This window comes from Danio aesculapii, chromosome 19 (assembly GCF_903798145.1).
Source record: "Danio aesculapii chromosome 19, fDanAes4.1, whole genome shotgun sequence".
Lineage (NCBI taxonomy): Eukaryota > Metazoa > Chordata > Actinopteri > Cypriniformes > Danionidae > Danio > Danio aesculapii.
The window spans coordinates 32731939-32749096 of NC_079453.1; the positions used below are offsets into that span (position 1 = coordinate 32731939).

Below are 17158 nucleotides of genomic sequence, written 5' to 3' on the forward strand. Positions count from 1 at the left end.
ACTACTGATTAAAATAAATAAACAGACAATATTAACTCTAAATTAGCTACCTCAAACACCTTTGTGTCTTTAATGAGGAATATCTTTACAGGGCTGGGCAATTAATCAGAATCAAATTGCAAATATGATTGAGCCAAACTGTGATTGTCATGTACATCTTGTCAGAGAAGTAAATCTCCGACAAAGGTTAGAAGTTGCTCTTGTGCAGAAACTGCAAACACCCATTTCAAGAGTTCGCACTTAGCTGATGATTGATTAAAAAGCTTGTTTGCCAAACTGTCCTGGGAGAGAGCCCTGAGCTCATAAGATCCTCGAGCCTGGGGCTTCCTCCTGTTTGCAGGGCTAGAGGAGAGTTTGAGCTCAGGTAGGTCTTGAGAACTCCCCTGCTTAGTTATGGCTAATAACATATTAGGGATTGCTAAGGAGAAATATACTGTTGACTAAGAGCTCATCTACAGTATGGTGCCAATTTGGTTTGGTCAATTCACTTATGTGGCAAGTTTTTGGACTGTGGGAGGAAACCGGAGAACCCGGGGGAAACCCACGCGAGCACAGAGAGAACATGTAAACTCGACTGGCCTGTTAAAGACTTGAACCAATGACATTCTTGCTGTGAGGCAACAGTGCTAATCACTGGGCCGCCGTGCCACCCTATCAGTGAAAAGGGAGGAAACTGCTGTCATTATGGCAGAATCATAATCTCAATGTCATTATCGACAGATTTAATCGATTTTGTGATTCTGAACATAGGGCGTCACGGTGGCTCAGTGGTTATCAATGTCGCCTCACAGCAAGTAGGTCGTTGGTTTGAGTCCTGGCTGGACCAGTTGGCATTTCTGTGTGGAGTTTGCATGTTCTCCTTGTGTTCGTATGGGTTTCCTCCGGGTGCTCTGATTTCACACACAGCCCAAAGCCATGCGCTATAAGTGAATTGGATTTACTAAATTGGCCGTAGTGTATGAGTGTGTGTGTGAATGTGAGGGCATCCGCTGCGTAAAAAACATTTGCCAGAATAGTTGGCTGTTCATTCCACTGTGGTGCCCCATGATAAATAAGAGACTTAGCTGAAGGAAATTGAATGATTTTGAACGTGATTTTGCTTAGCTTTTGCTTTGTTTAGCTCCAACTGAAACATGAACGTCTTTGCTGACAAAATGTGCATGCAAATCACCTTCGATTAATCACCCAGCCTACATATCAGTGAGCATTATTTTATAATGGCATCAAAAACGCAGCGTTTAAAGGTTCTCTTAGTTTTAAAAACCCAACAAGTTCATTCAAAATGCCTTTGATCTGATTTAGTTTGGGCAATTTCATCTTGACAAATTAGAAATAGCATTTACACCCACAGTATAAAAAAACAGAAATTAATTAGAAAAAAAATGGAAAAGTGCTTTATCTCATAGAGATCAAATGCAGCAGGCTTTGTGTCAGACCGATGTGAGTGTGATCTCGAACAGATCCATCTTCGTCCACACTAACAGCTCCCAGAGTGCACAACAGGAACAGCTTTATTACGACTCACAGAAAATTATACACATATTACAGCCACATCAGGAGCCAGAGAACATGCTGAGAGTGATTAAGATAAGACTCTGACGGCCTCCAGGAATGGATGCAGAATATCAATTTTAGTGCTTATATTTGTCACGTATATACCTGCCCTTCTCTCATATGCATGAGACAGCGCCCACATAAATACAAAAGGTTATGCAGGTTCAAATATGCTTAGGTAATGTTGCTTTCAGCTGGAGAATGGGGGGAGACGTAGACAATGATTTCTCATGTCTGCTTTGCAATTCAGATGATGTTCGTTTTGATGCAAGACAAAGTAGGAAGGCAACCCACCTTCTTGGTTTTGTCCATGGCTTTCAGTATGGATACGTTCAGGTCTTCCAAGGCAGCAAGCACATTTTCATATTCTCCAAGATGTTGAGAGAAGTATTCTGACAGAAAAGAAGACCATTGACAAGATTATAATACATACACGATTTCATGAAAATATTAGCAATTCCATAAGAGCTTAGATATAATTTTGAAACAAATTAGCATTAGATATCTATTAAATATTTGACTACAATAATGCATAATGAACACATGTAAAGCTAATGTAATTTACGCAAAAAAAAATCTATTATCAACAATGCCTTTTACAGTGGTGTAAAGTAACAAATTACAAAGTATTTTTTCTCAGAAATTGTAATTTTCTAAGTAGTAAATGTGTACTTCTACTTTCCCTTGAGTGCATTTTTAATGCAGTATCGGTATACTTTACTCCACTACTTTCCTTTAACCTGCAGTCAAGACTTTATTTTTTCTTGTCTGCGGGGATTAGAAAAATCAGTGCTGTGATTTCTGTCCAATCAAATCACACATAGAAGGTAAATCACATCATCATGAACTACCTCAAGACATGGGTGATTTATAATGGCAATAACTGTTTGGAAGCATTAAAAGAGTCTGAGAAGATGCCCAAAATCTTGACATTCATTGACCCAAAGACCGTTTAGATGCATGACACTGATGAAAAGATGATAGATGTTTACTTTATGTTGCCCAAATAGCCTTTAACACCCAGCAGGCATAAGACATCAATATGACATCAAATTGACGTTGTACCCCAACGTTGTGGGAATGTTGCATTTTGTTTGGAAATTAGGTCAGCTTGACATATAGTCCTCACTTTAGATTAGCTCACAAAATTAGATGAAGTTGAGTTAATAAAGCATTTATTAACATACATAATAACCCTTAACATGTGCCTGAATAATAACACATATAAACGTTGAGTTCAGTAGTTTATTAATCATTTACTAACTCGTGCTGAATGATCCTAAAAACCCTCAACTACTTTTAAATACAACTGGTTTGTAAATAATGCGATACTTAATTTAGTAATGAAAAATAAAATCATTAACAAAGTATGAAAGTACAAGTATTAAGCACATTATAAATATGTTTGTAAGTCAAGAATACAGCATTTGTAGCTGCAGTTATAAACTGCTTACTAACGCTTATTAATGTAGAGTTAATGCTTAACAGATAATGAATTCACTACTCGCTAATGCTTAATAAATGATTTATAGTGTGTAGTTATTATAAAGTGTTACCATATATTTTTAATTTTGAGTGTAATGTTGAGAACTTTTTATAAAAAATGTTTTTAATAGAAATTTCTTTTTTAATAGACATTTTTTTTTTATTGCTAATAATGCAAATAAATGCATTGTATAATAATGGATAAATGGATAATAATGCTAATAAATCCAAATGTGTTGATCCAGTAGATAAATAAATAAATAAATAAATAAATAAATAAATAAACATACTGTGCTATGTGGAATAAAAAAATAATTGAGCTGAGTACTGAGGAAATATAGCTACTATTCGAAGTAAACAGAAATTAAATTAACTGTGTGAAATCTGCCTTTGTAAGAATGTGTTACAACTAACACTCTGTCTGTTACAACTTGCCCCACTGGAGGAGTAAATTGTAACTTTTGTACTCCTGGCACTTGTGGCAATACTGCATAGAAACCTTAAGTCCGGCAATCATCCAACCAGTGCTGATTTGTAGGAGAGACTTGTGTATTATTGGTAAAAAACAAATGGTTTGTCTAACCCCATTACTTGTTCATTATTTGGCCAAAACCAAAAGTGTTACTTTGTGCCCCGCTCTCCCCTATTGATGAAACATGGGTATTTTTCATCTATACAGTCAACACATAGCTTCCCAGTAATAAAAAAAAGAGTCAATAATAAGAGTTAACTCTTACCACACAGCTCATCCGTGTCCACGTTGCTGCAAAGCAGACCAAAACCACATGTTAATTTCATTTAACACGAATGTTATAAAAGTGCCCCTATTGTGACATTTTAAGGGTTCCTTATTTAGTTTTCAAGGTCTCCTATTCTCAGAGAGTCTCAAATGATTTCTTTGAATACTCATTTTCGAAATGTGGGAATGTAAAATGTACACTAGAGGAGGCTATCCGAAAGGAGACTTCGAAAATGAATATTCAAACAATTTGCTGAAACATTCATGTTAAAATCCTCCTTTCTGAGATTTTTCCTCTGCTCTGGTTGGTCAGATTAACCAAGTCTGTTGTGATTGGTCAATTCGTACGCTGTGTCAAACACTAAACAGCCATCTGGATTTCAGCTCTAGAGGTTTCCTCAGCTACTGTACACAATATAAAATAGTCACATAGTACATCATGTGTTTATTTAATAGACGTTAAGTCCATAGTGCATAAGAACATGGTGTACAGTGAATCATTTAAGATACAACTGTTGTTTACAGGAAGAATCAATTATTATGGATCAATTACAATTAAATCATTTACAGAAGTGAAAGTGTACTAGCTGATAACTAATTTCAGGTTTGGAAACAATGTTTTTTTAAATAGCCAATCATTTTATTAGTTGTGCACTTTCATCTTTGAAACAATTCAGGCTTTTTGAATTCCCTAAAAGCTGCATTAGAGCCTTATTGAAATGTAATATTTTAAAAAGAATTAAATAAATAAATAACAGGAGCACTTTAAAAGACATGCAAGTTGCATCTCAGCATTATCTAATGTTGTGTGTTGATGTAGGGTTATACAGACAGCATCTTGCTCAAAGGCAGGTCCTTCGGGACTGTGATGTTTGCCTAATGAGAGAGGGTCATCTTTCGACAGCTATACTCTAGCCCGACATAACAGCCACCAGCCAAACACTGAGTCCACTGACATCTCCATGTCTCAACCCTGCTCTTATTAGAGGCTAAGCGCTGTGAGCTAAAGTCATCATCAGACAGGATGACAATGGAGAAGTCAGAATATACGATATGTAATGTGTCACAATGCATAGTATTATGCGATCCATCATTCATTTATATATATATATATATATATATATATATATATATATATATATATATATATATATATATATATATATATATATATATATATATATATATATATATACACACACACACAAGTATCATCATATCATAGGAACAACAAATAATAACTCGACTTCTAGTTGATCATTTGGTATCAGAAGTGGCTTATATGAAAGGCAAAAGCCTCTAGATTATGCTTATTTTACCAAAATAAAATATGATCATGCCTTGATTTTTAATTATTTAATTAGGACAGTAAGGTCTGACTTTGCTTAGACAAAAGTCTTATCACTTAACAGAAATAATGTACAGTGTAGAATATAAAGTCATGGTGCAGTCAAAAAAAATTAATATTGTGTATGACACACACTAAAAACCCATGAGCTTGGAGGACTGCATCCAAACATCTCTGTAAAGACTCAAATAACTTATAAATAAAGTCATCTGGAATGGTAAAGAAAGCTTTATTGCAGGACTCCCAGAGTTCATCAAGATCTTGGATTCATCTTCAATGCCTCCTCCTTCATCTAACCCCAGACATGCTCAATAATGTTAATGTTCAAGTATGAGGAACGCTATCCTGAAGAATTTGCCCTCTCCTGTGATTTGTAATGTAACGGGCAACACAGATGTCTTGAGACCTCAGGCTGTTGATGTTGCCATCCACTTTGCAGATCTCTCTCATGAATTAACCCCAAACCATAATTTTTCCTTCACCAAACTTTACTGATTTCTATGAGAATCTTGGGTCCATGAGGCTTCCAATAGTTCTTCTGCAGTATTTGTGATGATTGGGATTGAGATCAACAGATGATTCATTAGAAAAATCTACATTCTGCGGTTGCGCGTTGGGTTCGGTGCGCGTGGGGAATGAAGTATCTTGAAAATGCACACACACACACTCAAAGTTATAAAACTCTAAATGATGTGGACAAATTGTACCGCTGACGAATGTGAACATTCTTCAGTGTCCTATTTTACTTTGGCACTAACCAAACATCAAACCGTCTTAATATTGTGAGAAATATATCAAATTTAACTGCAATTTCACAGAGTGACAGTGATTAGCTGTGTTAATCCTTTTCAGCCTGGTGGGTGGAAGATTTTCACCATTTGGCAGTTGTCTGGAGGCAATAACTGCATTCAAGTGGTTGTCTAGCCTTTACAGGGGGGCAGGACACCAAAAACTATTGCTAGACCTACGGGAAAAAACACAGTCACAGGGGGCTTCGCGTCATGGCTGAACTGTTAACTGGCTGAGCTAGACCTCGTAGCGGGAGGTAAAGTCTTCGATAAACAGTTCAAGACAACACATCAATACAGCCTGAAGAAGCACCTGCTGCACGGCTGTCAATAATCTTCATATCTCATCTCATATCTGCCAGCTCCTCCAGACATTACAGCACCACAACAAAGACGTCTGGGTAATTAACAGTAAATCATTTCTAAATGTTTCAGATCATTAAGTGGATAAAAATGTTTAACTGCTTAATGGTTTAGATTCACTCCATTGTAAAAATGTATTGGCCGTTTCCAAGTGACTTTTATTGACATTTTAGTAGTTTGAAATAATATAATGTATTAGAAATAATATAGAGAGAAATGTGTGTAAAATAACAGAAAATGGTTTAGTACAATGTTTTTGTACCATAATACACTAACCCAGACAACATATCACTTTAAACTATTAAAAATGTATATAAAAGTCCCTTTTTTGAAACTTTCAAAGTTAAAGATTGTTGGAAAAACTTATTTTTTCTATATTTTTTTTATTAATTTTTAAAAACTTACATTTAAAAGCATAAATAAACAATATAAAAATATTTATTATTATTATTATTATTATTTGCAATGTGAAATTAAGATTGTTTTTGCTATTATTTTAGGATTTTGGACTCATGGATTATGGGTAAATGACAACATCAAATGACAATAAATGTCCAAACTACTTGCACTAGAAACATGTGTGCTCATGACATTACCTTAAGATTAAAATAACACAATAAGAAAATACCAATGCAACATTAAGCAGCATAATTAGCTTTTTTCTTACTGCCAAAAATCAGTGGAAGTAAATGAGACCGGAAGTCTCGACACAATTAAGCCATAATGGCAATGTCCAACCTTACCTAAAAATAAGATCAATTAAATGAGGTGAAATTATTTGAACTGCAGTAAAGCATAAACACTAATGATCTAAAAGCATAATGATCTGTCATGGAAGAGTGGATATTTTTACATAACTTCTTTTCGTTGATCAGTACATTTGAAGTCATGCACTAAGATATCTTATCATGTATCAAATCTGTATGACTATTAATTGCCTGTATATTTAAAAAAGGTGAACATAAAGGTTAAATAAAACAGCAAATAGTGAAGCATGATGTCAAAAATTATGTTAACTATATTATATTAGTTTATTAATATACTATATATAAAAATTGTTTTTTCTTTCAATTTATTTGTTCAATATTTATAGAAATTTAAATATGCAATTATTATAAATAATAAAACATTCAATTCAAGTTGAAGTATAATTTCTTATATAAAAGGTTTATTGTAAAAACCCTAATTTTGTAATTTATGATAAACAATACTGTGAATACATAATACAAAATTAATTATTTAAAAATAACAAACATTTTAAAGTTGAAGTATTCTCAAAGATATGTTATTAATTTATTAAAAATTATTTATTAGTATTATAAAATTAAACACAAATTAACATTTTACTCAAAACAATAGGGAAAATTTTACTTTTAATGGGCAGAAATTACTCTTAAATTATAAATTTGTATCATTTCTTTTTCTTATAGGAAGTTTGGTAACAAGATTAAATAGTTAAATAGTGAATAACAAAGCATGATAAATCCATTTAGCACAATACAAACTAAAATATATTACTTTTCTTTCTGTCGTGTTATAATAACAGTGCAAATCATATAACTTCTTGTGTCACCATTTTAAGGACTGTTTATTTTTCCTTGTAGGATAATAGATAGAAAATGATGCTGTTACATAGCATTATATAATCAGTCAACAAAATATCTGTTCTACAAATAATTCCAAAATACGATAAGGATACAGAAATGTTATGTCCTTTTATATCAGGTTAGAATAATATGATTTGTGCCTCTAATGCTTTGAAAATTACATTAAACCCTTCTTCAAGCAACAAGTCAGCTATTGTACTTCATATAAAAAGCATTGCATGACAAGCAGAGAGTTATTTTATGAGGAAAGTATCAGGATTACACTTTAATCATCGCTATCTTTCATAATGAATAATTGATGTTTAACCCAAACCAATATTATGGTTGTGCTCAGGGGAAGAGCCGACCATTATGTTAGCACATTAAAGCGATTTTGGCTTTGAAATATTACATCAAACCAAATCTGCACCAGCCGCACAATAAATGCAAAATAAAATCAGAAGCCCATTCTCATCAAACACCTACTACAAAGGGAGTGAGTAGCAGCCAGGAGAGCTGCTGCTAGGAAACCAAGATGACTTAAGTGACATGAAATCATTCGGTGAGGAGGTGAAAGCAAGATCACCATCTACTCCATATAACACACGCTAGACCGACTCGCTACAGCTGCACTGCAACAGTCACACCATACACGCATTGCTAAATACTGGATTATATACAACAAATTATAGAAATCTTGATAATTATCAATTTCTTTGGATTTATTAGGTATGGGTTTGAGGAAAAAATGGTAACCCTGTGCTGTTGGGGATGTGTTCATCCACTCTGGATTGATTTTGAGTATTAATTTGGCCAAAACTTTTTCTGTGTTTCAGCTAGCAGAATGATTCTTGGTGAGAAATCTTATTTTGACACATATTTCAAGAGTTCGCACTTCTATCAATCTGATGATTGGTAATAAAGCTTGTTTGGCATGCTGTCCCGGGAGAGAGCCCTGAGCTCATAAGATCCTCGAGCCCGGGGCTCCCTCCAATTTGCGGGGCGAGAGGGGAGTTTGAGCTCAGGTAGATCTCGAGAACCCCCTCCCCCTTCCTCTGCGAAAGGATTGCTATGAGGGTATGCTGCTGGTGGAATTCGACTATGGTGCAGTCATTTGGTTTAGTCAGTTTACTTATGTCTCATGTTTGGACAGTGGGAGGAAACCGGAGAACCTGGGGAAAACCGTGCTGCCCTTTAGAGGAAAGAGAGGAGGAGAGAGGGTGGAAGGGGGGATTCTTCAAAGACGAAGATAAATAAAGTAAGATGCTTTGGTTATTCATACTATGTTAGGAAACGTCTGATTATACGTTAGCCCAGCCGTGTCAATCATAAGAGTGTGATCCTCTCGAAATTAGTTTATAAATAAACTTCATTTTGAGAAAATACTAAAAAAAAAAAAAGTCAATACACTCTGGGCAAATTTACTACCTGTTTGTTGTGTTCAGGATGAAAAGATCCACTGACTTAAACTGCTGTAAAAAATGCATCAGATAAATATGTTTTTCAAATTTGTTTGCATAAATCTGTAAATCAACCACAATCCTGATCAAAACTACTAAATTGCTTAGAAAATTACAGAATTTTAACTCTTTAATTGCCAAATTCATAAATGATGTCACTGATTTGGTGGAAAAAACACACACAAAATGACGTATTTTCAATGTAAAAAGTAATTGTGGACTGGATTTTTTTACCTTTTATCTAAGTCTTGGACATGTGAAACAACATTGCCTATGATGCATTGTTTTCGATTAATTAATTTTTTTTTCTCCTTAATTTACTCTTGGTGGGTGTTGCCCCATTGACTTCCATTATAACCACAATGTTTTGATTGCAAAACCATGACACCATGTAATCATGCCTTTTTTGATAGTTGTTGGTTTTCCCTGTTGGGAAGAGGTAAATGTGGTAATTTTGACTGTTGATCGTTGGCACCATTAACCCTTTATATAGGCCTGTGCAAAAAAAAAACAGGTTTCTGGATTTTATAGCATAATATAGCAAATGTGTGTCTGTGAGTGTGTGAGAGTGACCTTTGCGCACTTACCTTGTTATCTCTGAGAAAATCAAAATAAGCATCTCAGATTGAGACTCAGAAGACTGTGTGTTTTTATGCACCATCAAATGTGGTTATAATGGAAATCAATGGGGCAAAATCAGCCACCAACAGTAAATTAGGGAGAAAAAATTAAAATCCAACAATGCATCAAAATCAATTTTGTTACTAATTGTTCACATTTACAAGACTGTCATAAAAGGTGAAAAAATATAGTACGCAATTACTTTTTATAATGAAAATACATCATTTTGTGTGTGTTTTTTCCACCAAATCAGTGACATCATTTATGAATTTGGCAATTAAAAAGTTAAAATCCTGTAATTTTCTAAATAATTTAGCAGGTTTGATCAGGGCTAAGGTTGATTGACAGATTTATGCCAAAATATTTGAAAACAAAATACTATCATGATGCATTTTTACAGCAGTTTAATTCAGTGGATGTTTTCATCCTGAACTGAATCTTTGAACAGTGCACAAGTGTTAATATATGTATATTTTACATTACAAAAGCCAAATGACATTTCTTTAAAATTTCAACATGACATTTTGAGATTTTTTAATTTATTTTTTTAATGACACTTAGTCAGAATAAATGTTTTTGTTTGTTGAGACTAAATAGTTATTTATCAAATATTAATTTATTAGTTATTCATCAAATAGTAATTTTATTTGTGAAGTAAAAAAATACCATTGTATAAAATTAAATAAAAACATGTCCGAAAACAAGCAACTTTTTTATTTTATGCTGTAAAAATGCCTTAAATTACATTTGATTTTTAATTTGGATGAAATGTCATCAGCAGATTATAGAACAAACATCATGTTTCACTTAAACGCATAGCTTTAAATCATATATCCCATAATTGTTTCCATAGCTCTATAATCAATTTTCATTTTCAGTAAACTATTCTATAAAATTTTAAAACAAACTTTAAAAAATGCCTGTTGGCACGCCATGCCTTATTTAAAACCCATTTCATTGCTCTCTATTAATATTGACACCCTTGAAAAATATGAGCAAACTTTTTGACCTTTGCTGAGTATAGGTAACAAATGTGTGTTTGTTTTAAATAGAATAGAGAGTTTTTTCTTTAAACCCAAATAATTTGTTATGATGTAGGTAATGTCGGATTGTATTTTTGGACACTTTTTTACCTCAAGACCCAATTTAAAGAACCAGTTCACCCAAAAATCACAATTCTGCCATTATTTACTCACGTTTCTCTTGTTACAAAGACTCTTTCTTCAGTTAAACACACAAAAAAAAACATTAAAAATGTTTGAAACATGTTGACTTCCATAGTATTTGTTTTTCCTACTATGAATGTCAATAATTTTCAAAATTCTTCAAAATATCTAATTTTGTATTTAACAGAAGAAATAAGCTTTAAAAGGTTTGGAATCACTGGAGGGTGAGTAAATGATGACAGAATTCTGATTTTTGATGAACCATCCCTTTTTATTCGCAATTCTCCAGCTGTGATTATTGAACTTTTCTCCTTCAAACCATCATACCAACAGTGATAAATACATAAAAATGTCTTTTTCTAGGCTGATTCATGTCAACTAGGAATTTCTTAGTTATTCCACAGCCTTCTTTGCTCATATTTAACAAGGGTGATGATTTAAGTTGGGTAAAGAAGAAGAACCCAAACGTCTTTATCGCTCTCACACAAACATGCACATCAACAAACCAGCATTGATGTGTCTGTGTCTAACAAGCCAGAAGCATGATAAGCATCAGTTTGACAAGAGTCGCTGATGTTTGAGAGACGGCGCACCCTCGCCCTCGGTAGATGTTACTCATATAGCAGACGCTGGAATGACATCATCAGGACAGAGAGGATGCTGGGTGAAGGCTTTGCTTGATAAAGTCAGACTCTTGCATGGCTGCTGTTGTATAGTCACAACGGCACACAAAAATAAAAATGAGAATCATTTTTTTCCTGTTCCATTATAGAACGCTATAAATAAAGTGTTCCTTTATCTAAAATAATTACCAGGCAGTTTATAAGGTGCAAACATGCCCATAAAACAAAGTACTTGACCAATAGATCTAGGAACTATGAAAAGGTTAGCAATAAAAGCTTCTTTTAGATGTAATTAACCCAAGGAATTGACTAGTCACATCAGAGTCCAGTATAAAATCGCTACACATATAAAAATGTGGTTCTAGATGGTGCTATAAAAGTCTTAGCATGACCTAGATCTATTGGTACAAGGCCATGGACTGTTGGCTAAATGTCTAATATTTATGGCACACAAAAATGGGAAACCCTTTTGAAGTCATCATCTGATTAGGTAATTTCTACAGAATTTTGGGAAATTCTAAGGGCCCACACACTTTTGGGCTCCCCAAAGCTGCTATTAGAGATCCCAGCACCCACGCAACAACCCCCTCCTCACTTTTGTCCCAAATCGGCTAGTGGCGCCCCTACAATCATACCATGCTAGTAAGTTCTATGTAAAGTAACATTGTTTTCAACCATAAACTAACCATTTTTCCTGCATTTTATCTGCTAACTCACACAACGGTGGTATTTTGGGGGCCTGAAAACATTCATATTTTGACAACAATAGCATTAGTAAAACTGTAAAAATGCCATTTTGTGAGCAGAATTTATAGGCAAGAAAATGTTTTCTTCTCATTTAAAACAGTTACAAAGACGGTAACCCTTTAGTTTAGGTCACAATTCATGCTATTAAGTAATGGCTTATTACCTGCCTATTATTAAGATATTAACTGTTCATTAGTAGTAATAAAGTATGATCTTATTCTAGATCCCTAATCCTACCCAAAACCTAAACCCAAATTCTACCTTACTAACTAATAAACAGCAAATTAGTCGTTTATTAGTAGTTAGTTAATGGTTTGTTAATAGCATGAATTGTGACCTAAACTAAAGTGTTTCCACAAAGACTGTGTATTCGATTATACTCATATGCCAACAGACTCATTTGAAGAAAATAAGTCATTTAGACACTGTAAAAAGACCCTAATGTACACTTAAAAAGTGCAAGATGGCAGAGGAGATGGTTGCTCACGCCTTATGGCTCTGTCCCTTACTAAATAATTATGGGCAAGCATATTTGACCGGTACTCCAAGACTTATAGTAGACCTTTTCTATCAGATGCCGAACTTGCCATTTGGCTTCTTAGAAAATATCTTCTTTCCCTCAAACAATGCGAGTCTGTATTGAGAGGCATGGTCATGGCTGAAAGACTGCTGCTTAACAATTGAAAATTACCTTTATGCCACTCATTGCAGAACTGGATTTCTGACATGATATCAGTTATTCAGATGGAGAGACACATTTTTATTAGCTCCAAAAGAAAGATTTTGGCTACTTGAGGGCAATTTCTTAATTCATTTGATAAATTTATATCTCAAGAACAATCCAGTGACCTCAGTTTAAGTTATATACCCTAAGTTATATAAGCTATATAAGTTATATAAGTTATATAACCATATATATATATATATATATATATATATATATATATATATATATATATATATATATATATATATATATATATATATATATATATATATATATATATATATATATATATATATATATATATATATATATATATATATGGTATTAAACATTCTAAAATAAAGTAATAAAAAAAAGATGAAGCATACTATATGCTCTTAATCAGATTGGCAATTTCTGCACATGCAGCTGGTACAACTGGACCCAGATCTTTGTCGACTAGACAAATAATTTTGTCTCAACTACAGCACTTCAGCCGAAACAATGATATTACCGCTGTGATTATGTCAGAGTATTGAACATGGATATTGCTGCAAGTGATGTGGATGTGGCCACAACGTTCCAGCTATTTGATTTCTGACTTCAGAGCATTCAAAACTTATTATATGACCATGAACTTGTTTCATTTTGCAGTTGTTTTGGATTCAAAACAAGAAACATTATTTTACCTACAGAGACCTTCAAAATGTCAAAATGGAACCCAAACTTGTGTCTTTGTCCTGCATATATTTATGTGGATCATGAAAAGAAATACTTACTCTGTGTTATGAGTGTCGATCGTATGGAAAAGCTCCTTTAATTCATCTCCTGACAGAACACCGTCTGAGAAATAAGCCTTGAACTCATCGAAGGACAGCTTCCCATCATCTTTTGAGAGGAAAATGTGGTTAAAAGGTTTGCCTTGAAAAAAAGTATTTCCCATTTAATAGAGACAAATGAGAAGTTCATCTAGTTTAGATTAATCATCTAGTTTAGATTATGCATATTAGATATCAGGTATTTGGTGGAAACACACACACACAGATGGTGAAAGATAATGTTTACGACAGAGCTCAGGGCTTGTGTTAGTCGATGCAGACGCCCAGAGGTTTTTAAACAAACAGTGGCAGGTGAGTCATGCCAGGCTTTACTTAAAATAGAATAAATACTGCTGCATGTGGTGTGCTTTATAGGACATGAAATAAAATGCAATGAAAAAGCTTTAGAATGAAGACAATATGAGTAGCGGATCTGCACTGAACACTGTTAGCATATATTAAAAACATGCATATATTAGAGCATTTCATTTTAATTTACATTTGTGTTTCAATACGCAGAATTTTGAAGCACTTACAAAAATGAACCATGGTTCTGGTGTAATGATGAGCATTTGTATAACCACCGTTTTACAACAATTACCATGGATAGCAACATTATGAGCACACTCTGCCCACTCTATATTACATATCAAATCCAATGTTGGGTTAAAATAACCCAGCAGTTTTTAAAGTGTGTTATTTACGTAGTTTTCTATAGTTATTCATGGTAAGAGCTAGGAAATACATTAAAATCACATATTCAACCTAACTGTTGAATTTGACCAACACCATCTCACGGCAATTTGTAACTTTTTGATTTAGTGGCTAATTTGTAAGAATTCATATGATCTCATTTGTACAGTTTAGTATAATTTGCTTATCCCCTAATGAGAGTTGGGTTTGGGGGTGGGGTTGGGTGCCATGCAACCTTTTTAAAATCGTACATTTCCATACGACTGAACTCTCATTTAGCCACTAAACTGACAAAACTATGTTTCCTTGTGAGATCAGGCTAATTTGACCCATCATTGGGTTAAAAAACCCAGCATTTTTTAGAGTGCAGCAAAACCACAAGGACTACTCTGAAAAAGCGTCACAATGGTTGAAAAAAATCGCAGTCACCAAGTTAACTGCCCACCAGGCACACTAGAGAGCACTCTACACATCACATCTGCCACTGAACTGAACTACGTATTCCATCATGCACTTCACACACACCAGTTCCAGTTCACCACTGTTTACAATCACACAGCTGAATCTCATGAGGACTGACTAACAGGACTACACCTTACCTTCAACACATCTTTGCTCAGTCTTGTATCACTGACTACGTTTACATGGACATCAGTAATCTAATTATTTGCCCTAATCTGAATAAGACAATAATATGATTAAGGTGTTAACACGAGTTGCTTTTTGAATCTTCCTTTCATGATCCTATTTTAAATGTTTATCCATTCATTCATTTTCTTTTCAGCTTAGTCCCTTTATTATTCAGGGTAGTGGTGGGCAAAGTGAGGCTTCATGAAACACTGAAACAGTCAAAGCAAATGTGTTGAAGCTTCTAAACGTTTCGAAACCCGTCTCTACAGTGACACCTAGTGGGCATTTTTTATGTATTGCTCTGAAACAGCTTCAGTAAAGAAACTGAGGAATTATACCTTGCATTGAAGTTTCAAATGATGTAGTGGAGCGGTGAGAGTTCCAGACTAGCATGCAGAGATAATGGGTTCAAATCCAGCGTGATGCAGCTATATAGACTACATAGTTTATAGTTATACTATATAATATATAGTTTTTAAATGCTCTGTTCTTGTAATATGTTTTGTTTTAACATTCGTCTGACATTCGAATGAAAACTTTAGTCACGAACCCTGGTGTTTCGAAACACTTTAGTCACGTGAGCTGGGTGTTTCAAATCATGCTTCGCTGCAGTGTTTCAAAACACTTGCGCTTCGGGATCTAGACACTGTGTCGAAACATCAGTTTCACGTTAGCCATCCCTAAATCAGGGGTTGCCACAGCGGAATGAACCGCCAACTTATCCAGCATATGTTTTACGCAGTAGATGCCCTTCCAGCCGTAATTTCAGGTGTTTCATTTTTAATTTGTCTACTTTACCTGCAGATCGGCACTTTCACTTTCATTCAGGAACATTTCATACATGCCCCCGTGACAAACGAGATATTGGATGTGAGTATGAACTGCCGGAAAAGTGTTGTTTTAATGGATTTTGATACTGAATTTCACGATGCCGGTGTCTGTGGTCCTTCATTGACTCGGTAGGTGCAGAGAATAGTGTCAAACAGCTGTGTGTGCATAGACCATCCTGTTGCAAAATGCTGTGAAAATCCTACATGACGGTAATAGTTTGATTGCAGTGTTTACATGTCTGTACCGCACTTCGATAATGCGACTAAAATTGACATACTCCACATGTCTTAAAATCCGATTTCTGTTTAATTCGATTATGAGTTTAATCGAATTAAATTAATCAAAAATCGCAGTTTACATGGTAGTCTCTTAATCAGAATATTGTTAAAATCGGATTATTGGTGTTCATGTAAACTTATTCACTGTTAGTGTGCATCACTCAGCATTTTCTCAGTTCTTGTTTTTGGTATTTACCTTTGTTTTGATTTTGGATTGTTTTGGGAATTTTTAAGTGTTTTCTGCCTGCCCTGACCATTGCCTGTCTTTATGGATTTCTCTACTGGATTACCCATGTTGTACTGTTTGCTTCTGTTGACTCCTGCCTGTCTGACCATCCCTATGCTTCAATAAAAGCTGCATTTGGAACTTTACCTTTGTGTACGCACTCAATTACAAAGTGGCTAATTTGTACACATTTATACGATTTCCCCAAAGCCCACCCCTAAACATACCCCTCATTGAGGATGAGCCAATCATATTAAAATGTAAGCCTGAAATCATACAAATTCATTTAAATTATAGCCACTAAATCAAGAAAGTTACAAATTGCTGTGAGATTGCGTTGACAAAACCATGTGGTTATGTGGTTAGCATAGTTTAATGACTTTTTGTGTTTTGTAAAACTATGGTTAATTAAAAACATAATTTAAGGAAAATGTAAAAAAATTCACACCAGTCAGGCACAAACGTACAATTCTGTTAAGAATATTTAGGAACATCC

General features: G+C 34.4%; 1 protein-coding gene across 1 annotated transcript in view; it reads right to left on the bottom strand.

Annotated features, from left to right (window-relative positions):
- The window catches only part of necab1 (N-terminal EF-hand calcium binding protein 1), a 63020-nt gene that overhangs the window by 43439 nt on the left and 2423 nt on the right, over window positions 1–17158 (bottom strand). The window contains exons 3-5 of the mRNA XM_056479952.1: window positions 13966–14074; window positions 3777–3802; window positions 1849–1946 (exon numbers count right to left, since the gene is read on the bottom strand). Coding sequence (XP_056335927.1) covers window positions 1849–1946; window positions 3777–3802; window positions 13966–14074 — 233 coding nt within the window. The remainder of the gene's footprint in view (window positions 1–1848; window positions 1947–3776; window positions 3803–13965; window positions 14075–17158) is intronic.